Here is a 26633-nt window from a genome sequence, read left to right as displayed (position 1 = left end):
AAAACACACAAAGTAATGGGATCAAAAGACTTAATCTAATGAGGAAACTGGCAGGAACAGACTGGGGAGCAAATCACCACATCCTGAAAAAAACCTACACCAGCTATGTGAGACCTACGTTAGAATATGGTGCTTCGGCTTGGGGCTCAGCAGCAAAAACAAATATTAGCAAATATGACAAAGTTCAGAACATTGGTTTGAGAATAATGACAGGAGCCATGAAAACAACACCCATAAATGCTATGGAGGAAATAGCCGCTCTTAGCTCAATAGAAGAAAGAAGAGAATCAAAAATCCTCACTCATTACACAAAGCTAGAGGCACTGGAAAACCATAACCTAAAACAAAAACTCCAGAAACCCAGTCCATCAACCAGACTACAAAGAACAAGTTTCATCAAAGAAGCAAAGAATCTGAAAAAGAAATATGAAATCGAAATATCATTCCTGAAGCAATAAAAACTCAAAACCTCTCCCCGCCTTGGATCTCCCACTGTCACTTAACCATTATTGACTCAATAGACACCATAGGAAAAAAATCTGACTATGATCTAGAAGAACTTAAGAAAATAACAAATAAACACATTAAGGATCAGTACCCCAGCAATACCTGGATTAGAGTTTTCACAGATGGCTCAGCTGAAGATGCCACAAAAAACGGCGGGGCTGGCATCCTTATTGAATGGCCAAGCGGAAAAAGCCTGGAAAAGGCAATAGCCACAGGCAGCCTATCCGACAATTTTAGGGCAGAAAAAGAAGCTTTAGAACACGCAGCAAACCTCCTGTCAGAACACCCTGAATCACCGAATAGTCAGATTGTATTTCTTACAGATGCCAAATCAGTCCTGCAATCCCTACAAAATCCGGAGTCCTATATTCAAACACTCATGACAGCACTAGAGAGGCTAAAAAATACCTGCAGCAGAATTGTGCTGCAGTGGATCCCGGGCCACTGCCAGATCCAGGGTAACGAGATCGCAGACCAGCTGGCAAAAATTGGGGGAAAGAAACCACAACCGGAAATTTCGCTACACCCAAAAGAAATAAAAAGAATAATTAAACACAAACAAACGCAAATGTGGTCTGTCACACACCCTCACTACATTAAAGACGACGGCTATTACAATTTAACACGAAAACAACAATACATAATCTTTCGACTTAGAACAGGCCACAACAGACTAAATCAACACATGCACAAAAAACTGAAGGTTGGGTGTAGCGAAATGTGCCCTTGTGGCAAGGCCCCGGAAAACACGGAGCACGTACTCCAGGATTGTACTCTGTATAGCCAGGCAAGAGGCAGACACTGGCCCCAGCCCACCCCACTCAGGGAAAAATTATATGGGACACCTGACAAACTGGAAACCACAGTCCGGTTTGTCCATGAAGTTGGACTTGTTGTCTAATTCCTCCACCATATTCAAAAATTAAGAACGAAGAAGAAGAAGAGAAGAAGGGTTAATTAGAGTTAATCCACTGTAATAATAACTGACGATAGATAAAAAACTTTAAAACTATCACTCGGGGAGGTGACACCAACTGCAAAATTTACAGAGGATTGAAGGTTTTGTTAAGTATTTGCAAATAAAGGCTAAATCAATCAACGACCGAGAATGGGGAGACACCAAAATCTTATAATTTACGATGAAAACGATGATTTTCCCACTTGAATTAATAGTTGGATTAACCAAAAATTCGTACAAATTGACGCTATTAGGCAAAAGGGAGTGATGTGACACCAATTACAACTATATATAATCCTATGTAGACCTGTATATATATATATATATATATATATATATATATATATATATATATATATATATATATATATATATATATATATATATATATATATATATATATATATATATATATATATATATATATATATATATATATATATATATATATATATATATATATATATATATATATATATATATATATAATTTTTTCGAAAGGGGGGGGGGGTGACACCATTACGTGCCGCACCGGGTAACACCACTGAATCTATCACATCGTGAGCTTTAAAAAGTAAAAAAAGTTCCCTTTTCAAACCTGACGGTCTATAGGGCAAATGAAGTAGAGGTCACTTGTTTCTGTAACCTCGGCATATGAAGAGATAGTGTGGTCAGCACTATGCCCAGCCGTCTTTACTTTCCCTAACGTGAGTTAGATACCCATCAGCGTTGGGTGGACTCAGGGACGGTCTACTAACTTGAACCTGAATTCGAACTCGATACTTTCGGGTTAGAAGTCTATCTCTTTACCGCTAGACCACTCCATCCCACTCCACATAACAGCGTGGGTAGGAACCGACAATGTGTTCGTTAATAAATCTGAATAAATTTCGTCACATTTCAGAGTCCATAAGAGAGAAAACATATGCTATTTACATGACCTTCGTCTGTTAATATATCGTGAGCTGTTTACACGACCTTCACCTGCCAATATAACATGTTATTTACACCGCCTAGTTTTGCCAAATATAACCTATGTAGATTACTTCAAACGTGCTAAATGAGCATCATTGTAAATATTTACCATAACAAAATTTAAGAAAAGATACCGTAGTAAGAATATGGGTCACGCAAAGTGTAGTTCCGTCATTGCAGATTCGTAGAGAGAGAGAGAGAGAGAGTGTGTGTGTGTCTGTGTGTGTGTGTGTGTGTGTGTGTGTGTGCGAGAGAATGAGGGAAGAAGGGTGAGTGTGAGAGGAACTCAGGATATGAGCGTAACCTACATTAGCCAATGTAGGAAGCGGCGCAACGCTTCCAAGAAACGCTGATAAGACAATATCTATTTCCTACATTTATTCTCATGACAACAATGACAACATTTTCGGGCAGGATCTGAAAACATCTAAAATGACAAGGAAGCTATCTACTAGACTTTTAGGGTGAGCAGGTTAACTGAAACACTAAAAAAAAAAGGGTAGTGTTGAATTAACAAATTATGAATAATTTTGAATATGAAAGTAGAAAAAAAAACATAATAACGATGTATGCTACGCCTAGGGTAGTTTTAATACTTAAACTTTTTGAAAATAGACTAGAATCACCCAGACAAAAAATGCGCACCAAGTGAACAGCAAACAATGTGTTTATAATAGTGCAGAACGTTAGTACGATATAAATTCATAGGCGTTTTTTGAGAAGTCGCTGATAGCGTAAATGACTACTTCCGGTCACCGGAAATTACTCAAAATTTGACAGCAAACAGCTAATTAGATCTTTTACTTATTTGTTAATTTTTTTTCTATCTATCCGAAACAGTAGCCTACTCAAGTTATAGGCTTTTGGAAAACCAAAAGTAGAATAAGTTCCACTTCCGGTTACCGGGAATCGCTGCAAAGTTTTTAAACAGAATTACAACTTTCATCAACCTAGCTGTAATGGTACTCAAGTTATCGTGTTCACAGTTAGACATACACACACAAACATACACACACAAACATACATACACAAACATACACACACAAACATACACACACAAACATGGGGCTACAGGACATTACCCCCCTGGAAATTACCCCCCCCCCCCCCGGACATTTACCCCCCTATTTACCCCCGTAGCAATTACCGCCTTGTCAATTACCCCCCCCGGGGGAAATTACCCCCCCCCCCCCTCTAAAGTTAGAATCCTAACTCTAACTAGAATTCTATACCTATATACTACTTTAATCCAAACCTTAAGAAAAAGACCAAAACCTAAGCGTCCACCTTAGCCTAAAACTTCACACAAAACCAAAACCAACGCTAGACACAACCCTAACCCTAACCCTAACCCTAACCCTAACCCTAACCCTAACCCTAACCCTAACCCTAACCCTAACCCTAACCCTAACCCTAACCCTAACCCTAACCCAAGCCCTAGCCCTAGCCCTAGCCCTAACCTTAGCCCTAGCCCTAGCCCTAGCCCTAACCCTAGCCCTAACCCTAGCCCTAACCCTAACCCTAACCCTAACCCTTACCCTAACCCTAACCCTAACCCTAACCCTAACCCTAACCCTAACCCTAACCCTAACCCTAACTCTAACCCTTCCGGGGGGGGGTAATGTCCTACTGGGCGGCGGGTAATTGACAGGGGGGTAATTGACAGGGGGGGGTTAATTACTCTGGGGGGTAATGTCGGGGGGGGGGGGAATGTCCGGGGGTAATTGACAGGGGGGAAATGCCCTGTTCCCCAAACATACACACACAAACATACACACACAAACATACACACACACAAACATACACACACGGACGAAATTGCAAAACACAGGGATGTGTAAAACGTCGCGATTTGTGAAAATCTCGATTATGATTTTTTGCACGGTTGCAATACTTCTTCTATACTTTGTATACGAGAAAGTAAAAACCTAAACATTAAGGCTTGGCCAGGTTTTAAAGCATTTGCCATCTTAAAATTAGAAATAGCTTTTGGCTGTAGTAATGATAGAGATAGGTCTTAAGACTCAATCAGTTTCACCTGTACAGAGTTGTATAATAAGACACGTGGTAATAATTAAAACGCCAGTCTCCTGGTAGTAAGTAAGTAGTGTTATAACAGACTACACGTTGGGCAGCGACCTGTATTCTTGTATAGCTGCTTGTATAAAATTAGACTTACTTCATGAGAAAAGGTGCTGCAATTCGGAAAAAAAAACGGTCAGGACGAAACAAGAAAAAACATAAAAATATCTATCTATATATATATAATTCTCTTCTGGGAGACGTTAGAAAACAAGCTGTAAACGCGCTCCCTACCACCTCCACCCTTACATGGTCTTGTGAGCTGTGGTTCACGCTAAATGTTTACAAACAGATCCGGGTTAAGTGACGTCTATTAGGGGCAGATAATTTAGTTTGAAACGATTTTAAACGTGGGGGGGGGGGGGGGGACTAAGTGGAGTTTACTTTAACGGAGGGAGGGGGGAGGGTTATCGTCCTTAACGAGCTACTTATAGTGTTTTAAAGAAATATTTTCAGTGACAGTATTGGTACTGTCGAATTCACAAATTATGAATTACTGAAAAGTAGAAAAAAAAAACAACTAAATAGCGGCGTATGATATGCCGCGGGCCGGCTCGTATATATATAATTTTCTTCTGGGAGACGTTAGAAAACAAGATGCATACTGCGCCTTGCAGTCCCCTCTCTTCCTCTCTATCACTACCACCCCCACTCCCCCCCCCCCCCCACATGGTCTGGTGAGCGGTGTTCACTCTAAATGCTTACATTCGTATAGCCGGGTTTAGTGACGGCTATTAGGGGCAGATAATTTAGTTTGAAACTATTGTAAACTTAGAGGAGGTAACTAAGAGGAGGCTGCTTTCACGGGGGGGGGGGGGGGGTATAGGGTAGGGGGTTGAGGGAAAGGGGGGGGGGGGGTAGTGTTTTAAAGCAAATATTTTCATTGACAGTATTGGTACTGTCGAATTCACAAATTATGAATTACTGAGAAGTAGAAAATAAAACCACTAAGTAGCGGCGTATGATACGCCGCGGGTCGGCTCGTATACTTTAGTTGGTTGAGTGTTATTCTCTCCTCAGAAGTTTCAAGTGCCCTCCTCCCCCCCCCTATTGGCCCGGGAGTAATGTCAGAAAGAGGCCCTTCTTTTATGCCAACCAATTTCATATCTATCTGTCAGTAGACAGATGTCTTGAATAAAGGTTAAAACGGAGGATCTATATGCTTGATCTGATGTTTATTGAAGGTTGTCAGTCCTGTCTTCTTGTTCTTCCAATGTGACCATGCTCCTTACATGAAGTGAATCCATTGTCAAGTCAGGTGGTGTGGGGTGTTGCAATAGTCTTCCTGTTATCGAGTACCTGCTGATCATCTCTCTAGTATCCAGTTCAACGTTTCCATTTATTACACTAGGAAAACAAAGCGTTGTTTAATTCAGTTACATCCCCTGACTTAGTGGTTTATTTATTATACAAATACGTCAACGTAAGTTTAGGTAAAACATGGTGTTCTGGTGATATTTTAGCAAACGGTGGTGTTTACACACGCTGTATGTGGTGATTTTTTTTAGTAGACGATCTAGTTGATGGGATGGCGTGATTGAACGATAGAGCTTACCATTGCAAACCCAAAGGTCGTGAGTTCGGATACGTGGCTCGAGTATGTATGACGTCCCCCGAGTCTACCCAGCTCTGATGAGTACCTGACTCATATTGGGGTAACAAAAGCGGATGGTCGTAGTGATAACTACACTATACCCTCGTCTACCGAGGTTTAATAAAACAAAACAACAACAATGTAGTGAAATCATCATATCAATGTTTATTATATTCATCCCTTTGTGGTAAGCAAATGATGAAGAAAACATATACGCCTAGAGGTCCTGAACTAAATGTAGCCTTACGACTTATCATAATGAAGAGTCTGACGACAACAAACAATAATTTTAAAACTTTTTTTCTGTGTTAAAAAAAAAAAGCCCACACATTTATTGAGCTCATATAGTTTTTGGTTCATATATAGAAACAATTCACTAAAATAAAACAAGACTATTAAGGCAATAATAATTTATTATTCTCAGCACATTCTACATTCAACACTAAGTACCATTATTTAATAAGAGATTTCTGATGGGTACCTAACTTAAGTTAGGGAAAAAAGGCGGCTGACCACACTATTCTTTCATTTGCCAAGGTCTTTGAAGCAGATGAACTCTACTTCTTCTGCCCCATGTGTCTTTGGCATAAACGGGAAAAAAATGGTGATAGAAAAAAAATCACTAAATTAATAGCATCGCTGTATGCATACAGACACACACACAAATACGCATACAATGATTGTACACTCACACACCATGTCTTTTACTGAGTTAGTTTAAAGTAAGTTAGCTTAGAGGGGTGGGGGTCTGCCCAAAGTGGACAAATGTTGACCGGGGGTGGGGAGGATTTGGGTTCTAAATTAATAGCATCGCTTTATGCATATATGTGAGCGGCTGGAGTGTATTTTTATTATTTGTAACTTAGAAGGCGAATGTATCGTTTCGTTTCATGTCGTAAATTGTTCGTATTTTTTTAGTTGTGTAGTCCCGTATTATGGCGCCGCTGTCTCACTGTTTATGTCCCTGGTTATAGCTAGTTTATATATATTTCGTTTATATTGTTGTCATTGTTTATAGTAAGTGTCTTTTTATAATATTCTGTTGCATGTTTCGTCGTGTTTGGTTTGTTATCCGTGAATTAGGGACTATTTGTTTACGTGTAGCGTGTGAGGTGTGTGGAAGTCGGGTTCCGGCTTGTTGAACTCTGTCTTTTGTGTGTAAAGCTGCGGTGAAGGGAGCAGGCAGTCTCTCTGGTCATCGGGTGAAAAGAATAGCAAATTCGCACCATCCAGCCAGCCTGTGGTTAATGCTTTGTATATAACTTTTCTTTGTAAAGTAATTAATTTATTTGTTTTCCTTTTTCTAGGACGTAGTCCGAAATTGGGTGTTGTGTTTGATGTAAAAAGTTTGTTTCGTTTGGTTCTGTTTTGTGTCAGTTTATATCTATTCTTATTTTATAACTTTTGGTTCCATGCAATAAATTTTATTAACTGTGAAAGTTTTTGTTTTATTTTAGTAGCTTATTATTTAGACTAAGGTTAGGGTTCAACCACTGTGGGTTCTACCATGGTTGCACTGACCGGACAGATTAGTTAGTTAAGCCTAGAAGGGTAGATTTTAAGGTATCCCCCCCTAGCAGGGCTTACAAATTGGTAGCACGAGTGGGGTCAGTGCTTTAGTCTAGTTAAATTTTTGTTTTTTTTGTTAGGGCTAGTGTAGCTTAGATAAATTTTTTGTTTTGATAGGCCCTTTTTGGAACCATATGTGTTTAGTTTTTGTTTAGTGTAGGAATTGTTTGTAGTCTCAACACCCAATTAGGACGAGATGGCGGAGGCTGCATCGACCAACATAATCATCGTCCCACCCAGGGAGGTCCACATTAGGAGGTTTCATGGAGACAGCCATGCCTCTGAGGTGGATCGCTTCATTGAAGAAGTCCGGGCTGCCTGGAAGGTCAGGAAGGATCTCACGGCCGATGAGCAGAAGGACCTCCTCTGGCAGTACCTGGGCGAGGCAGTGCGGGAGGAGCTGAGTTGCAGGGGTGACGACCTGAACCGCGACCCGGAAGCCACCATCAGGCTCCTCCGGGAGGTGTATGGCGAGAAGAGGAGCGTCTCGCAGCTCATGGCTCAATTCCAAACGGTGCAACAGGGCCCACATGAGTCAGTGAGGGCCTACTCACACCGCCTACACCGGGCATTCAAGACCCTTGTTGCAAGGCAGGGCACCCTGCAGGTCCCACAGACCGACACGGAATTTCTTCGGGACCAGTTCCTTGAAAACCTGAGCCAGTCCTCGGTCCGACGTCAGCTCCAAGAACTTGTGTTCCACGACCCCAAAACCCCCTTTATGGCTCTACGAGACGCAGCCATCAGGTGGTCCGGAGATGAGGATCCAGGGGCAGAACCTGCCTATGTAGCAGCTCTACAGGCCCGCCCCAAGGAAGAACCAGCCTTGCCCAGATCCAAGCTAGAAGACAAGGTAGACAGGCTAGCAGAGCAGCTGTCAGCCCTGTTGACCCATTTGGCCCAGAACCCCCCTGCTGCCTTTCCCCAAGTGCCAGCTGGTCGAAGGGTACTCCGCCGACGTCCAGAGGCGGAAACAAGAACATGTTACAATTGCCACCAACAAGGCCACTTAGCCCGTCATTGCCGGCTTGCAAAAAACGGGGGCCCTCAGTAGATCGGAGTCCCACTGCTGGGGGGCCAGGCCCAGGCTCCACCATACACAAACTGGTTGGACACTGTCCCACTCTGACTATCTACATAGAAGGTGTACCGGTGACTGCTGTTATAGACAGTGGCTCCCAGGTTAGCACAGTCACAGAAACATTTTTCAACTGCAGCCTAAAAAACATTGTGCTAGAAACAGGCACCCATCTATCCCTGAGAGCAGCAAATGGGTTGGCCATCCCATACAATGGCTATTTTATTACTGACATTGAAGTCAACAAAGAAAAACTTTGTGACAAGGGGTTCCTGGTCATCAGAGACCCAGTAGGCGGCCCAGCTCCACCTTGCCTGCTGGGCATGAACATTCTCCAAGACCTGACCACATTGGCCCATCTGGTCAAGCCACCTGCTGCGACACCGAAGGTATGGCGAGAGGGCAAAGCCCTCAGCCCCCGCGAGAGAACTCTGGTGCCTGCCAAGAGCATATCAACCATTCGAGCGACGGGAGGAGACCCCAGAATGGTGGATGACATGCTGGTACAGCCATTGGAACAGCCATTTCACCCGGACCTGCTCGTGGTGCCAGGCCTAACTTCCTGCCGTGAGGGATTCTTCTCGGTACAGGTGGCTAACCTGTCTGAGGAGCCCGTCTACATCTCCAGTAGGACCTGTCTAGCAACAATCCACCCGTTCGAGCTGGTCCCCCCAAACCTGCAGTTCAGGGTCAACTCTCTGGCTGCTGAGGTGGTCATAGACTCATCCCTGTCCAGCGAGACCCACGATTCCATGCCAGAGCCCTCGTTTTCCAGCATGATGGCAGAAACCCTAGACCCACCACAGCGGGCGGCTCTGGAGAAATTACTCCAGGAATTCACAGACGTTTTTGCTTGGACAGACGACCAGTTGGGTTTCACGGACAAAATTAAACACAGCATCCCACTAACCAGTGACATACCAGTAGCGCTACCCTACCGCCGGCTTCCGCCTACAGAGTTCGCTGCGGTTAAAGAACACATTGAAAGGTTGACTACCAGGGGCATTATCCAACCCAGCACCAGCCCTTATGCAGCTCCAATGGTCATCGTGAAGAAAAAGAATGGCGAGATCCGGTTATGCTGCGATTACAGGAGGCTGAATGGCATAACCCGGAAGGATGCGTTCCCGCTGCCCCGAATTGATGAAACTTTGGATGCCCTGGCGGGGTCAACCTTCTTCTCCACGCTGGACTTAGCCAGTGGCTACCACCAGGTTGCCATGGCTAAAGAAGACCAAGAAAAGACTGCCTTCGTTACTCCCTTTGGTCTGTACCAGTGGACCAGAATGCCATTTGGCCTATGTGGCGCCGTCCAGACTTTTTCCAGATTAATGCAGGGGGTAATGAGTGAGCACATCATGAGAATCATGCTGGCCTATCTGGATGACATCCTGATATATGCCCCAGACTTCACCTCACACCTGGCCAACCTGCGCACAATACTCGCACGACTGAGAGATATCGGTCTCAAACTTAACCCTGAGAAATGTGTGTTTGGGGCGGAGAGCGTGCACTACCTGGGACATGTGGTGTCCAAGGATGGTGTGAAGACTGACCCAGGGAAAATTACAGCCATCAGCGAGTGGCAGCCCCCAAAGACCCTAAAAGAACTCCGTTCTTTCTTGGGCCTTGCCAGCTACTACCGAAGATTTGTTAAAGGTTTTGCCAACATAGCACAGCCCCTTCACCAAGTGGTCACCAATACTCATGAACAATTCGGCAAGCGAAACAAACGGCAGGACATAACCAACCTGTGGGGCCCAGAACAACAGTCAGCCTTTAACCGGCTTAAGACGGCCTTGACCACCACGCCTGTTCTGGGTTACCCTGACTTTACCCTACCCTTTATTCTAGAGACAGATGCCAGCAGCTACGGTTTGGGTGCAGTCCTAAGCCAGAAACAAGCGGATGGGGTGAAGGTAATAGCCTTCGCCAGCCGGTCACTCCGAGTAAATGAAAAAAACATGAAAAACTATAGTGCCCTCAAGTTAGAACTTTTGGCTTTGAAGTGGGCCATGGCCGAAAAATTCAGAGGGTATTTGCTGGGCAGCAAGACATTGGTACTGACAGACAACAATCCGCTTAGCTACATTAAATCATCTAAGACTGGTGCAACTGAGCACCGCTGGATTGCTGACCTAGATGTCTTCGACTTCGAAGTAAAATACAGGTCCGGCAAATCCAATGCCAATGCGGATGCCCTGTCCAGGTTTCCTGTGGACAAGCCTGCAGCCAGAGATCCAGAAGTCCAGTACTCCGGAGTGTACCAGGTCACCACACGGGTCCCACCAGAGGTGGCAATATCAACACCTCAACCTGTCCCTCTGGAGGCCCACTGCAATTTCTTGTCTTCGGCCTTACCGGCCGATGTGAAGAATGCCCAACAGGTAGACTCAACCATCCAGGAGATCCTACCCTTCCTGACGCCCGGCCACAGATTACATTCCTCGACTTTATCACTCCCAGCCCAGATTCTCCTGAGACAAAAGTCGAGACTCAGGTTGAAGGACGGTATCCTACAGCGCACAGTGAAACTGCCAGGTCAAGGGGAAATCGCACAATGCGTTATCCCCAATCAACTACGACCAGAGGTACTCCGTCTAAGTCACAACGACAACGGCCACCAAGGACCAGACCGCTGCCTGCAGCTGTTACGGCAACGATGCTACTGGCCGGGGATGGAGGCAGATATACGCCAGTACTGCCAGGCATGTGACCGCTGCCAGCACGCAAAAATGACCAGTCTGAAGGTGCACCAGCCTAAAGGTCATCTTTTGGCCACCATGCCCCTAGAGGTTGTGGCAGTCGACTTCACCCTGATGGACAAAGCGGCAGACGGTACGGAGGATGTATTGATTCTCACCGATGTTTTCACCAAGTGGACAGTTGCTGTTCCGACGAAGGACCAGACTGCCAAAACCGTGGCGAAGGCCCTGGTGCAGAACTGGATAGTTCACTACGGTGTCCCCAGGCGACTACACTCGGACCAGGGCAAATGCTTTGGGGCAGCCGTAATACACGAACTGTGCGACCATTATGGGATACAGAGGTCCCGAACAACGGCATACCACCCCCAAGGAAACGGCCAAGCAGAGAGGTTCAACCGGACCCTACACGATCTGCTTCGGACCCTACCTGTTGACAAGAAGAAGGACTGGCCTCGGTACCTGACCGAGCTGGTCTTCCTGTACAATACAACCCCGCACTCGTCAACAGGTTTCTCCCCGTTCCAGCTGTTGTTTGGGCGGGAGGCAGCCATCCCCTTGGACCTATTTTTAAACCAAGCCCCTCCGGCAAACAGTGGTGGTGCTGGAGATTACCTCCAGGGCCACCTAACACGACTGGCCAGCCTGCACAAACTAGCCCAGGAGAGGCTGCAAATAGAGGCCACCAAGAGGGACAGACAGGCCAATAACAGGCCAGCCGCTGAACTGGCCATAGGCGACCTGGTCCTGTTAAGGCAGCACCCCCTGGGCAGGCACAAAATGGCGGATCTGTACGGCCCGACAGTTTACGTCGTGGTCGAAGTACCTCCGATCACCGGCGGGTGTTACGCCATTAAGAAGAAAGATGGCCCTTCTGGCACCCGCCGGGTGGCCAGCACCCAGATCAGGAGATATGTGCCTCCCCGGGCTCAACCACCCTCCCCAAGGCCGGTCAAAGTGATACCGCCGGCTACTCCAGGCTACAGCCACATAATTTATAAGGTCCAATTGCCGGGGACCAGAGCAGCCGGTAACCCCACAGTACCTGACATACCTCTGCGTAGGTCGGTCAGGGAGCGCAGAGTCCCTAGTAGGCTAGACTTGTGATTGTGCCCTGTGGGCTGATTTTTTTGACAATGTTTTTTTATAAAATTTATGATCGTGCCCTGTGGGCTGATTTTTTTGCAAGTTCTTTTGCAAAGTTTTGTTTTTTGTAACATGTATGATTATGCCCTGTGGGCTGATTTTTTTGCAAGTTCTTCCTGCAAAGTTTTTTGTAACATTTATGATTATGCCCTGTGGGCTGTTTTTTTTCAAGTTTGTTAGCTTGCGGTGACCGCAAGCTTTAGGGGGCGTGTATGTGAGCGGCTGGAGTGTATTTTTATTATTTGTAACTTAGAAGGCGAATGTATCGTTTCGTTTCATGTCGTAAATTGTTCGTATTTTTTTAGTTGTGTAGTCCCGTATTATGGCGCCGCTGTCTCACTGTTTATGTCCCTGGTTATAGCTAGTTTATATATATTTCGTTTATATTGTTGTCATTGTTTATAGTAAGTGTCTTTTTATAATATTCTGTTGCATGTTTCGTCGTGTTTGGTTTGTTATCCGTGAATTAGGGACTATTTGTTTACGTGTAGCGTGTGAGGTGTGTGGAAGTCGGGTTCCGGCTTGTTGAACTCTGTCTTTTGTGTGTAAAGCTGCGGTGAAGGGAGCAGGCAGTCTCTCTGGTCATCGGGTGAAAAGAATAGCAAATTCGCACCATCCAGCCAGCCTGTGGTTAATGCTTTGTATATAACTTTTCTTTGTAAAGTAATTAATTTATTTGTTTTCCTTTTTCTAGGACGTAGTCCGAAATTGGGTGTTGTGTTTGATGTAAAAAGTTTGTTTCGTTTGGTTCTGTTTTGTGTCAGTTTATATCTATTCTTATTTTATAACTTTTGGTTCCATGCAATAAATTTTATTAACTGTGAAAGTTTTTGTTTTATTTTAGTAGCTTATTATTTAGACTAAGGTTAGGGTTCAACCACTGTGGGTTCTACCATGGTTGCACTGACCGGACAGATTAGTTAGTTAAGCCTAGAAGGGTAGATTTTAAGGTATCCCCCCCTAGCAGGGCTTACATATACACACATAAACACACACACACATACGCATACAATGATTGTACACTCACATACCATATCTTTTACTGAGTAAGTTTAAAGTAAGTTAGCTTAGAGGGGTGGGGGTCTGCCCTAAAGTGGACACATGTTGACGGGGGTGGGGAGAGGAGGATTTGGGTTCTAAGAGAAAGGGTTTTTGTGCGTGTTTGTCATGAATAGATGACCCCTTATGAATCAGATCCCTCTCCAACACCAATGATGGCTATGACAGCAACAGCCAAAGATACCACCACAACACAGTGGACTACAAGAATGACGCGCTTGATTAAGATGGTCTGGAAACAATCAAATTAATTAATTTAAATTTGGAAAAGATGTTATTGGTGCAAAAAAATAACTAAAAATAAAAACCAAGGTTACAAATTTTGCTCACGATAAAAATTAAAAACAAAAATGGAGTCAACCTTTTCAATCTCTGTGCCAGGCGGGTTGAGTTTGGAGTTGTCTGAGCTACTCATTTCATAGACTTCATACGTGACTGTGTTAAACAAAAACATGGTTTGGCAGGTAACCAGCCAATAGGATTTATTTTAACAGGTTACTTTATACGTAAATGAACCAATAAACTAAGAAAAAAGTAGTTTAACTTGTGCCTATTCAGTTGTTAGCCAATATATCACATTGATTTTGTCACCAGAGTTTCTTTCAGACTTTTTTCTCTGGGGGGGGGGGGGGAGCCCTCCCGAAGAAATTCTACCCCCCCCCCCGAAAGAAATGGTATTTATATTAAAATATATACTCTTACCAGTGTAGCCCCCCCCCCCCCGGAGAAAAAAGTCTGAAAGAAACACTGTCACCTACCATTAAGTTTCGTCTACGTATCCTTTTTTTTTTTTTTTACCTTTCCCTTAGTCACCTAAAGTGTCAAGTTTTCCTCACCTATCCTCTTGTCACAGAAAGTGATCAGCTCCAGTAAAATCTCCACAAACAGGATCCAGGCCACATATGCCCCTAAGATATAGACAGTGTAGTAAGGTGTGGCAGCACCTCTAAGACGCACACCAAAGAAAATGGCGATCACTGAAATAGACAAAACACATTTAACATTTCAATTAATGTAGTGAGTTAATATGTTATCATGTGAATGCTAAATAGAGACTAACATTTATTTCTAAACAATTAGCTAAAATATTTTATTAAGCTCATCAAAGAAAACACATTTCACATTTCAATTATTGTAAACTGATATCAAGATGGTGACATTATTTTTTTTTATTATTATTATTGTTTATCTCAAAGTCTTCAACAGAATATTATTAAACAGAATGAAGGAAGCCATAGATCCCCAGCTTCGAGATCAACAGGCGGGCTTTAGGAAGGAAAGGTCATGCATAGACCAAATTGCTACCCTGCGCATCATCATTGAACAGACCCAAGAGTGGAACTCATCTCACTATATTAATTTCATAGACTATGAGAAGGCCTTTGATAGCCTGGATAGGCAGTCAATGTGGAAATTGTTGAGACACTACGGGGTGCCACAGAAAATAGTCAACATTATCATGTCTTCATATGAAGGTCTCAAATGTAGAGTAGTGCATGGCCAACAGACTACAGAGGCCTTCCCAGTACGGACCGGAGTAAGGCAGGGTTGCCTACTTTCACCATTCCTGTTCCTACTGGCCATAGACTGGGTTATGAAGATGTCAACAGAGAAAACGCGAAACGGTATACAGTGGACATTGTGGAGCCAGTTGGATGACCTGGACTTTGCTGACGACCTGGCCCTCCTTTCTCACACACAACAGCAAATGCAGGATAAAACCAACAGGGTTGCAAATTTTTCTACAAGCCTGGGTCTGAACATCCACAGAGGGAAAAGTAAAGTTCTCAAAGTCAATGCATCAAACAACAACCCTATAACATTGGCAGAAGAAGCCCTAGAAGAAGTGGATAGATTCACCTACCTTGGAAGTATTGTTGATAAGCAGGGTGGGACAGAAGCAGTCATAAAAATAAGGATGGGTAAGGCAAGAGCAGTCTTCAACCAACTAAAAAATGTTTGGGGTTCGGGAGATTTAACCCTTAGAATAAAAATCCGGATCTTCAACACACTAGTAAAACCTGTTTTACTCTATGGAGCCGAGACATGGAGAATAACTGCTATAAATAAGAAGAAGATACAATCATTTATAAACGCATGTCTCAGAAAGATCCTGCGAATTCGCTGGCCTAAAACCATCAGAAATGATGTTCTATGGCAACGGACAAATCAACTGCCAGTGGAAGTAGAGATCCTCCAGAGAAAATGGAAATGGATTGGCCACACACTCAGGAAGCCTGTATCCAGCATAACAAGACAGGCCCTCACCTGGAATCCACAAGGCAGAAGGAAGAGAGGCAGACCAAGAAAGACCTGGAGACGTGACCTGGAAGAAGACACCAAGAAGATTGGATACACCTGGGGACAGTTGGAGAGACTAGCCCTGGACAGAGACGTCTGGAAAGCTCTTGTCAGCGGCCTATGTCCCAGTAGGGACGACAGGCAAACATGACATGATGATTGTTTATCTACAAAATAGACACTAACAGTTTTCTAAAGAACTAGCTAGAATATTTTATTAAGCTCATCAGGGAAGCTTAGATGAATCAACTTACCAGCCAATATATGAGCAGATACTCCCACAATGAAATGGGCCCGGTTAACGAGAGGTCGCTTGGGTGTGTCATTGTAATCACGAAACATGAACATGACTAGCTGTCAACACATTCAACAGTTGATTATTTATAACAATTAAAAATTAACCTGTTTAAACACAGGTTGACAAAATAGTTATTTTAATTTAATATTTTTTAATGGCATGACACATCCTGCTTCCAGACTCTCCAACTACAACTTAAATGCAAGAATTGTGTTTGTTCACAAATGTAAGATAACACAAATGAATCAAAAGTGTGAGTAGTTTTTGTACAAAAATAGATCAACCACCGAAAAGACTCACAGTAATGACTGTCAGGATCATGACAATGGCGCCTATTATAGGGTGGCTTGACACATACTCTGCCTCATTTTCTAGCTGGAATATGAATGTATTCATTCAAATTATGATGATAGATTTGAATTTATTTGATGCCTGAATTCATTAAGGAAACAATAGCATAGCTATTATTAATCAAGAAAGTAATAAAACTAAACATGAAAAGTCCCTTTTTAATTATAATTAAGCAGTTTTTTAACATTTGGCTGAATAGGTTATAGGCCAACTCTTTACAAGTTGACTCATTATTTTGTCTGCTTGATTTCTTGGTTAAAATACCTTTACGTCCGAGATTAAATTTTTAAATTTGGTAAGCAATAAAAAATTTCAAAGCATTTGTAGGTGACTTACATTGCTCCATGCTTTTTTCAGAACAATGGAGAAAACGGCAGTTAAAATACACACCGCAAGGAAACAAGAAGATATTATCTGCAAACATGAAGATACCAAGAACATACTGCAGTTTGCATATGAAATCTAAAATAATTTTAAGATATGATGAAGCTAATAATTCAAAGCTGTTTTGCTTTCATTAGTGTGATCGTTATTAAGTTAGGACTAACTAATTAAATATTGTAGGTTTTCAAGTTTCAGTAGGTCATATAGTAACATAAACTACAAGTTTAAAACATTAAAAAGTTTGAGAACTTCTATCAATGAGAAACACCAACCGTGTCCCAAACACCGAGAGGTAAAATTGTATTTTACAGTTTGCATGTGAAATCTAAAATAATTTTAAGATATGATGAAGCTAATGATTCAAAACTGTTTAGCATTAAGAAATTCATTTTTGCTTTCATTAGTGTGATCAATATTAAGTTAGGACTAACTAATTAACTAATGTACAACTGTAGGTTTCCAAATTTCAGTAGGCAATATAGTAACATTAAGTAAAAGTTTAAAACATTAAAAAGAACTTTAATCAATGAGAAAACACCAACCAGGAACCAAACTTTGAGAGATAAAATTGTATTTTTCCTCCCTGGCGTGTAAAATCTGGCAGTGATGATCCCAATACTTGAAAAGATCAACCAAGAGGCTACCATCAAACAGCCTATAGTGCAATGCAATGATTAATTTAAAATATTTAGAAAGACAATGCAAATATTTTTAACATTTGTAACTTTGAACTTAATAATTTACTGCAAAATGTTTGAGGGCACTGGAAAAAAGTAATGAGAAAAAGGCAATAAAACATTTCCTTTTATTTGAGTCATTAAAGCAGAAAACAAATTCCAGAAAAAAGTAGTGAACATCATAAGCCAAAGACTACACTACATATATTTTTGGCTTTGTAGCTGCCTACAAAAAATTAATTAAAAAACAATCCAAATTATAAAAAGGCAAACTATACAATTTATTGATTACCATGGAATTTATAAATATCATTATTTTGTTGTTTCGCATCAACATTTTCTGAATACTTTGAGGTAACAGCTGCTATAGAGATGTATTTTTCATTTAAATGGTTGGTTAAAATAACTTGTGAACCTGCAAAACAAATCAAAGAAGTAAATTAAATAAGATTTTGAAAAATATTATTTCAAATGGAAATAATTTTTGCATATACATGATGTGAGTATGAAACATTGGCATTCAATATTTATAACATTATGTTTGTATGCACATGATCATGGTCCCGTGAGTGAAACATGAATTTCATCATTTTTAAATACTGTATACATGAATACGTATAGGTGAGTAGCCTACAATACATGGTATTCATTAACTCACCCACAAAGGCTCTACCCCTGGCAAACAACAGGGTCCAGTTCTGGCTAACATCAAAACGTTTTCCTGAACCAGCTATAGGTCGACGGGTCGAACACGTCAGGACATCATCGTCATAAGATTGAGATATCAGTTTGACATTCTGAGATTTCAATTTGAAATATATAAAAATAATTTTAACTTGAAGAATAAAAATTTTGATTACATTTTTATAAGATAGATGCCACATTAACACAGTGGAGTGCAAGAACGCTGGGCTTGATTAAAATTGTCTGGAAAAAGTTGAGTAATTTAAATTTTAAAATATTAAATAATATTAGAGGACATTTTTTATAAAGCAGTAGCAGTTTTGTGTTAATTTTACATTATGTAGAGTGAATTACAGTAAACCAGATCAGTTAATCTACTAAATTAATGAACAAAAAAAAAAAACAACAACATAGCAATATGTTTATTTTTAAAAATATTTTTAATAAAAAATTAACTCACATCATCAGCAAAGGTAGAAGAAGTTTTCCCCAGATTTTCAGCAGTGAAGGACACAACTGTACCATTTGTACCAAAGGCACAACCCATCACACTGTCACCACCCTATAGAAATTTTAATGTTAGTATCACTTCATCATTAAGTTTTTAAACTTAGAAGCTTATCAACAAAACACAGAATAATAGAAATTTTTAAAAAAATGTTAGTATCAGCTTAACATAAAGTTTTTAAAGTTAGGGGCTTATCAACAAAACAGAATAATACAGCATAATATTATGCACAACTTTTAGCAAATTAAAAAATACTTTAAAAGTTATGAAAATCTAAAATACAGAAGTTTTTAAATTGTGATATTTAAAACATTTTTTTTTAAACTCACGAAAGGTTTATAGAGCATTACATAAAATAAAATAAAAAAAACTTGGGCCATATCCCATTTATCGTCAGTGTAAATCAAGCGGCATATCCAAACTACCAGCACAAAAATACTTGCCATGCTGGAGCCACTAGAAAAGCCAAGAGCTACATAGGAGCCATCAAAAAACCCAACAGCAGCTGTAAAATTGTAGACAACATCAGTTCCATCCTCCTTCCAGCTCACAATAAACTTGCAAGTGTTGCCAGTACAAGATGTGAAACATCCTTTAGTTTTACCATCACATTTAGGATCAGCAGGAACAGTTCCCAAACTCTGGGCTGGGGGAACTGAAAATTAAAAGATTATAACTTTGCAAATGAATTGATGGTGAAAAAAAATAATACACTAATCTGCTATAGAGTTTGTGAAAACTTTGTTCAATTAGCTTGAATATTTTTTTTATAAATAAAGTATAATAAATAGAGAAGAGTTGTTTCTCCTGCTTCGGGGTTTTAAATATTGCAAATCAGACAAAAATGTTCACATGAAAAACATCTCCAGAAACAATGGATTTGAATTTGTAATTTCGAAATAAAGTAATTCACTTTAATACATTAGTTTTTAACATTTAAAATACGCTAAATTTACATTTTATTTAAATAACACTTAAAAAACATTTAAAATGTAACAATTTCATACTGTTATACCTTATGTTTATCCAAAACTTGTAATAAAGGGCAACAATCCAATAAAAGATATATATTTTATTATTTTTATCTTTAAATCTAAATTATTCTAAAACTAGTTGTGTTAAGAGTTTCTTCCAGGTATCTCTTACAAAACTTAATTCAACATATTGAATTTTTATGACAATAATAATTTGAAAAAAAAACAACGTTTTGTTTTGTTTTGTTACAAGCTTTTATTTTTTTTTAAAGTTAACTTACCTTCTGTTGAGGCACCACTCGGGGCTAGTGTAGAATGGTTACTGGCTGTAGAAACAAACGCACGGGATGCCACATTGGTCCAAAATGTGAGCTCACTCTGCACAAACGTAGCTCTGGCCATAAAACAATACAACAATGTAGGAAACAGTGCGGTCAGCTGAATGACAAAAAAATTAACAATAATAAAAATAATAAAATAAAACCAACATTACAACTGTGGTATCTTGTCCAGATAAGCCCCCCCCCCCCCCCCCCGCCACTAAAGCAAAACGCGCTCGGGCGAAAAGATAAGCCTCGCCACTTTTTTTCAGCTCTAATTTAAATTTTAATGCGCGCACGCAACCTTGACCTATTTTTTAAGCATAGACAGTCGAATGTTTTAACTCACTCCGTAAATTCGTCTTCTTCTGCGTTCTTAACTGTTTGTGTTAGAAGAGTTTCTCTCCAACCAAATTAAGTGTATAGAAGGGATACCCTCCAACATAATTAAGTATAAGTGTCAACTGGTTATGCGCCATTGAGGCCATTGACTCCGATTTCAGCCTGCTTTTCTTTTTGGATTTGCTTCCATGGCATTTGTCCAACCAAGAACAAACTACAAGGCAGCAGTTGTTTGATTATGGAGTTGTCTCTCTTAGAAGAGTGGCTGTCCCTAGCTTTACCGACTCGACCACGCCGACCCCTACTCCATAAATTAAAACAACTCACCCGATCGACCTGTAGGGTTAGGTTTAGGGCTAGTGCTACGGTTAGGGGTAGGCTAAGGTTATGGATACGGTTTGGTTAGGGTTGGGTTTTGGTTAAAAAATATAAGTGCAAGTTTCATATCCTACTATTATAATTGTTTTTGGGCGGTGGGTTAACTTTTTGGCGATCTTATAGTTATTTGGCCATGATCCAAATTGTTTGTTACCTGAAGACAACATATCCCACATCTTCTGCTGGAGGTGACCAGATAAAAGTTTTACTGGACTTGTCTCTGCTCTCTGTATGGATCAGAGCTTGCTGGAAGTTGAAACAACGAAATCTCATTGTAACAGGCAAAAAAAAAAGTTTTTTTTTTACATCGGATTTTTCTTTATCTTATTCAGAAAACAAAAAGAGAATCAAGTGAATATTTCCGAAATGTCACTTACCACTTAAAAAAAAAAGAATAGTTTTACACATTTACTCACCCCATTACATCACCCCATTACATCACATTTACTCACCACATTACATCACCCCATTACATCACATTTACTCACCACATTACATCACCCCATTACATAAAATTTACACCCCCATTATATCACGTTTACCCACCCCATTACATCACATTTACTTACCCCATTACATCACACATTTACACACCCCATTACATCACACATTTACTCACCCCATTACATCACATTTACTCACCTCATTACATCACACATTTACTCACCCCATTACATAAAATTTACACCCCCCATTATATCACATTTACTCACCCCATTACATCACATTTATCCACCCCATTACATCACACATTTACTCACCCCATTACATCACATTTACCCACCCCATTACATCACATTTACCCACCCCATTACATCACATTTACACCCCCCATCCCATTAATCACATTTACACACCCCATTACATCACTATTACCCAAACATTACATCACATTTGCACACCCCATTACATCACATTTACTCATCCCATTACATCACCCCATTACATCACATTTACACACCCCAATACATCACCCCATTACATCACATTTACTCATCCCATTACATCACCCCATTACATCACATTTACACACCCCAATACATCACCCCATTACATCACATTTACACACCCCAATACATCACCCCATTACATCACATTTGCACACCCCATTACATCACATTTACTCACCCCATTACACGCCTGTCTAGTACCGGCTATAGCTGTGAACGACCCCAAGAGCTCATTAGATGAGCCGTCTGCCCGTTTAGCTTGGATCATGAAACCTTTGAACGTGTTACCATTTCCTCTCAGATGTACTGTGGAATGACGGTCCCAAGTAACTTATAATTTTGTTCTTTTTTAAATTTAACCCTCATAACCCCGTAAAATTTAGTCCCCTCCCCCTAACCCCGAAGAAAAACTGTCTGAAAGAAATACTGGTCGCATTTGTAGATTATACAGACTAAAGTTAGACCTTCCATCTATAATCTAGACACGGTTGCTAATTTTTGCCGCTAAACCTCAACCATGCACATCGTTAGGGTAGAATATGCACCATAGCACGCAGGTTAGCGTGCTAAGCCGAAAGTTTTGAGTTCGTATCCCTGACCTGAGTCCGTGGAACGTCACTGAGTCCACCCAGCCTAAATGGGTACATAGCTAAAGTTAGGGAAAGTAAAGAGGTCTAGGTTGACCTAACTATTCCTTAGTCATATGTAGAGGTCACAAAAACCGATGATTTCTAAATCATCTGCCTAATGGATCGTCAGGTCAGAAAGCGTAACTAAAATTTGCAGGTACGTTACTAGTTACCCATTCGCAGTTCTTGTCTTCGCTTTATGTTTATGGTGGACCACCATAAACCAGAGTTTCTTCCAGGCATCTCTTCGGGGTAGGGAATGGGGAATGGGGGTCGAAAAACATTTACCGCCCCCCCCCCCCTCCCCCCCCCCCCCCCCCCGAACGAAATGGAATTTTTACAGAAAATATATACTTTTAACAGTGACCTCCCTCCCATCGAAAATTTTAGTCCGCCCCCCCCCCCCCCCCAGAAAATTTTAAGAGCCCCCCCCCCTCTCCCGGAGAAAAAAGTCTGGAAGAAACACTGATGGTGGAATGGCATTAGGTTTCAACTGCCGCGCATTTATTTTGCAGAATACCTATATCCATATGTTCAGAACAACACGCACACAAAATACACTTTTAACTTAATATTTTTCCTCCTAAGAGGGAACGTTGGATAGGGCTAATTTAACATGTAAAGATACTTTTTCAGACCCAACTAGTGGTGTTTTTCTTTATTAAATTTATTTTTGCTAACAAAAAACAACAACTCACCAGTCACCTGTTGGCCAGGTGTGTATGACGTAGGTGTGAACGATATCGTGTAGGGAGGTGTCGAGGTTTTGGCGGGAGCACCGTGCTGTGGTACCATATCCGAGCAGGAGTTGTCTACGTTTGCACCGTCGGGAAAACAGACCACAGTCCCCACCCAGAGAACCAGCACCAAACCAATCGCCTGCAACATCACGGCCATCGTCCGATTCTCAGCTGCGAAATGAATTGTGTGATACATTCTTTGGTTTATGCCTAGTATGGCAACATAAAAATAATAATAAAACAATGCTGGATACAATATTTGTAAATTTATGTTAGCTAACATGTGTGCCGTTCTACAGGATGGGCGAATAACACTCTCAGTGTTTATTTCAGGTATCTCCCACCTCCTCCCCGCCCCTCTTGGACGAAATAGAAAAAAAATGTATAAATAAAATATATACTTTAACCATTATTTAACGAAGCGTCACCCTCCCAATAAAAAATGTGTGAAAGAAACCCTTAATATCCAGGAGCACCTCGTCATATTCAACACGGCGGCCTAGTTCGTATAGTCAGTATACAACACAGTGGTCACGTGCACACATTACAGTGCACTTGTGTCACGTGCGTCAAGTATGAGTAGAACACACCAACTAAGTCAATATACAACTTCGTGTCACGTGCGTCAAGTATGTGTAGAACACACCAACTAAGTCGATATACAACTTCGTGTCACGTGCGTCAAGTATGTGTAGAACACACCAACTAAGTCAATATACAACTTCGTGTCACGTGCGTCAAGTATGTTTAGAACACACCAACTAAGTCAATATACAACTTCGTGTCACGTGCGTCAAGTATGTGTAGAACACACCAACTACGTCAATATACAACTTCGTGTCATGTGCGTCATGTATGTGTAGAACACACCAACTAAGTCAATATACAACTTCGTGTCACGTGCGTCAAGTATGTGTAGAACACACCAACTACGTCAATATACAACTTCGTGTCATGTGCGTGATGTATGTGTAGAAGACACCAACTAAGTCAATATACAACTTCGTGTCACGTGCGTCAAGTATGTGTAGAACACACCAACTAAGTCAATATACAACTTCGTGTCATGTGCGTCAAGTATGTGTAGAACACACCAACTAAGTCAATATACAACTTCGTGTCATGTGCGTCAAGTATGTGTAGAACACACCAACTAAGTCAATATACAACTTCGTGTCATGTGCGTCATGTATGTGTAGAAGACACCAACTAAGTCAGTATACAACTTCGTGTCATGTGCGTCATGTATGTGTAGAACACACCAACAACTACGTCAATATACAACTTCGTGTCACGTGCGTCATGTATGTGTAGAAGACACCAAAAACTAAGTCAATATACAACTTCGTGTCACGTGCGTCATGTATGTGTAGAAGACACCAAAAACTAAGTCAATATACAACTTCGTGTCATGTGCGTCATGTATGTGTAGAACACACCAACAACTACGTCAATATACAACTTCGTGTCACGTGCGTCATGTATGTGTAGAAGACACCAAAAACTAAGTCAATATACAACTTCGTGTCACGTGCGTCATGTATGTGTAGAAGACACCAAAAACTAAGTCAATATACAACTTCGTGTCATGTGCGTCATGTATGTGTAGAAGACACCAACTAAGTCAGTATACAACTCAGTTGTCACCACACGCTCCTTGACCTTGGACACATTTGTCTCACCCATAGCCTCGTCTTAGCACCACCAGAAGGGGATGTTGCAAAAACATGTTAAGTTTTTGTTCACCAAATTATTGTACTTCATCGGAGTAGGGTTATTGCTGTAACTTCATTCCATACTATCGCAGTTTTTCAAAATTCATACTTTATCAATTTCTTTTTATTTATATCCGTAAAATATTTTTGTTATATGCCTATTAAATTCAATTTAACGTTGATTAATAATTGATTTGGTTTTCGTCATTTTTCTTTTATTTTTTTGGAAAAATTACAAGATTTGACCAAAAACGACCCAAATGATTGTGTGTCTTAAATAATAAGCCACTTCTAACAAACGAATACCATAACCATAATTTCATAAATAAACATATGTATAAAACACATTTGAATTCTGTGTCTTCAGCTACTGCTCTGTAAATTAGAAGAAAATGTCAGTAGTTGAAGTAACTGCTGACCCACCTTACTTTAGAAGATTACTTGGTCGATTGTGGAGCGAGTGTGACACACTAGGAAAGTGTTCTGGGGAGGAAAATTAGACACGGCTGTCCTTAGATCTAAATGATGTAGGCTAGTGTAACACGAGATAAAATTACGTGTAAAGTTGAATTAAGTTAATTAAAATGTCTACCTCACCAGTGTATGATCATTAGGAAAGTTTAGATTAATTAAAATGTTTACCTCACCAGTGTACGAGCAGTATCCAGATAAATTATTGAGGAAAGTTTAGACTAATTAAAATCTTTACCTCACCAATGTACGAGCTGTGAGCAGATAAAATAACAAATGGCAATACGATACTGAGTGACTTGTCCGAGTTAGACCTCTTGTGACGCTCACAGGAAAACACACACTCAAGACACATCCTACTTTCTTTAGATGAGTAAATGTTTGAAACTATGTGTGTGTGTAGAGGGGGGGGGGGGGCTTTAAAATTTTGGTGGACGGGGGGGGGGGGGGGAGTAGGGAGGTCGGACGCTGGTTAGATATTTTCTATAAAACAATACCGGGAGTGGGAGAGTAGACGTGCTCCGGGGTGACATTGCCCGCCATCCTCCATTTCCCGAAGAGCAGTATTTCTTCCCCCGAACGAAATGGATTTATATAGAAAATATATAGTTTTAACAGTGTCCGCCCACCTCCCGGAAATTTTAGCCCCCCACCCCCCGAAAATTTCAAGTATTTCAAGTGCCCCCCCCCCCTCGGAGAAAAAAGTGTGGAAGAAACACTGTCGAAGAAAGAGATGCCTGACAACTCTAGTCCCACAAACTCGAGCGAGTGAACCGATATGGAAGCCCTCAGGCAAGTAATCGTATGTTCAAACTGTCAACCACACCATCGTGTTGAAACATATTCGAACATCAGATGCTTCATAACATTGAGTAAGTAGCTGGAAACTTTTATTTCATTTATTGGGCAAAAATAAGTCGGTAAATGACAACCCGGAAGTAAAATTCTAAGGTGCCCCCCCCCTCACTTGACAAAAAATAGCAAGGTTATTTAGCAGAGGCGTATCCAGGTTTTTTCAGTAGGGGGAGCGAAATGAGCAAAAAAGGGGCCAAATTTTTAACATGTACTATATATATATATATATATATATATATATATATATATATATATATATATGTTACAGTCAAAGCCCGAAGTCGGCCAATCCGCGCATTGTCCAATATCGCTTCTCATTGTCCGGTCAAAGTCCGAAACTTTGCTTGATTTCGGCCTTTGGCTGGCCAGTCCGCGGACTGGCC

General features: G+C 41.1%; 1 protein-coding gene across 6 annotated transcripts; it reads right to left on the bottom strand.

The window, feature by feature from the left end:
* Nucleotides 1–13556: 13556 nt before the first annotated feature.
* Nucleotides 13557–25704, bottom strand: LOC131956279 (putative ferric-chelate reductase 1). Of its 6 annotated transcripts, none has more exons than XM_059320733.1 (17): nucleotides 25567–25704; nucleotides 25348–25407; nucleotides 23168–23380; nucleotides 22019–22146; nucleotides 21045–21136; nucleotides 20132–20244; nucleotides 19320–19531; nucleotides 18829–18930; nucleotides 18343–18481; nucleotides 17977–18099; nucleotides 17550–17662; nucleotides 16960–17037; nucleotides 16573–16647; nucleotides 16229–16328; nucleotides 14510–14650; nucleotides 14035–14108; nucleotides 13557–13905 (listed from the first exon to the last, which is right to left on the bottom strand). In XM_059320733.1, the coding sequence occupies exons 3-17, from the start codon at nucleotides 23364–23366 to the stop codon at nucleotides 13798–13800; spliced, it is 1797 nt and encodes a 598-aa protein (XP_059176716.1). In that variant the 5' UTR covers nucleotides 23367–23380; nucleotides 25348–25407; nucleotides 25567–25704; the 3' UTR covers nucleotides 13557–13797. The 6 variants fall into 6 exon arrangements, with proteins under 6 accessions (XP_059176716.1, XP_059176715.1, XP_059176717.1 ...); XM_059320732.1 differs by having other exon boundaries at nucleotides 25353–25407; XM_059320734.1 differs by having other exon boundaries at nucleotides 25353–25407; nucleotides 25634–25700.
* Nucleotides 25705–26633: the final 929 nt, after the last annotated feature.

Source organism: Physella acuta, unplaced genomic scaffold (assembly GCF_028476545.2).
Source record: "Physella acuta isolate Inbredline_101_S28 unplaced genomic scaffold, ASM2847654v3 ptg001144l, whole genome shotgun sequence".
Lineage (NCBI taxonomy): Eukaryota > Metazoa > Mollusca > Gastropoda > Physidae > Physella > Physella acuta.
The sequence above is the reverse complement of the archived record's forward strand: the minus strand, read 5'-3'. Positions and strand labels throughout refer to the sequence as shown.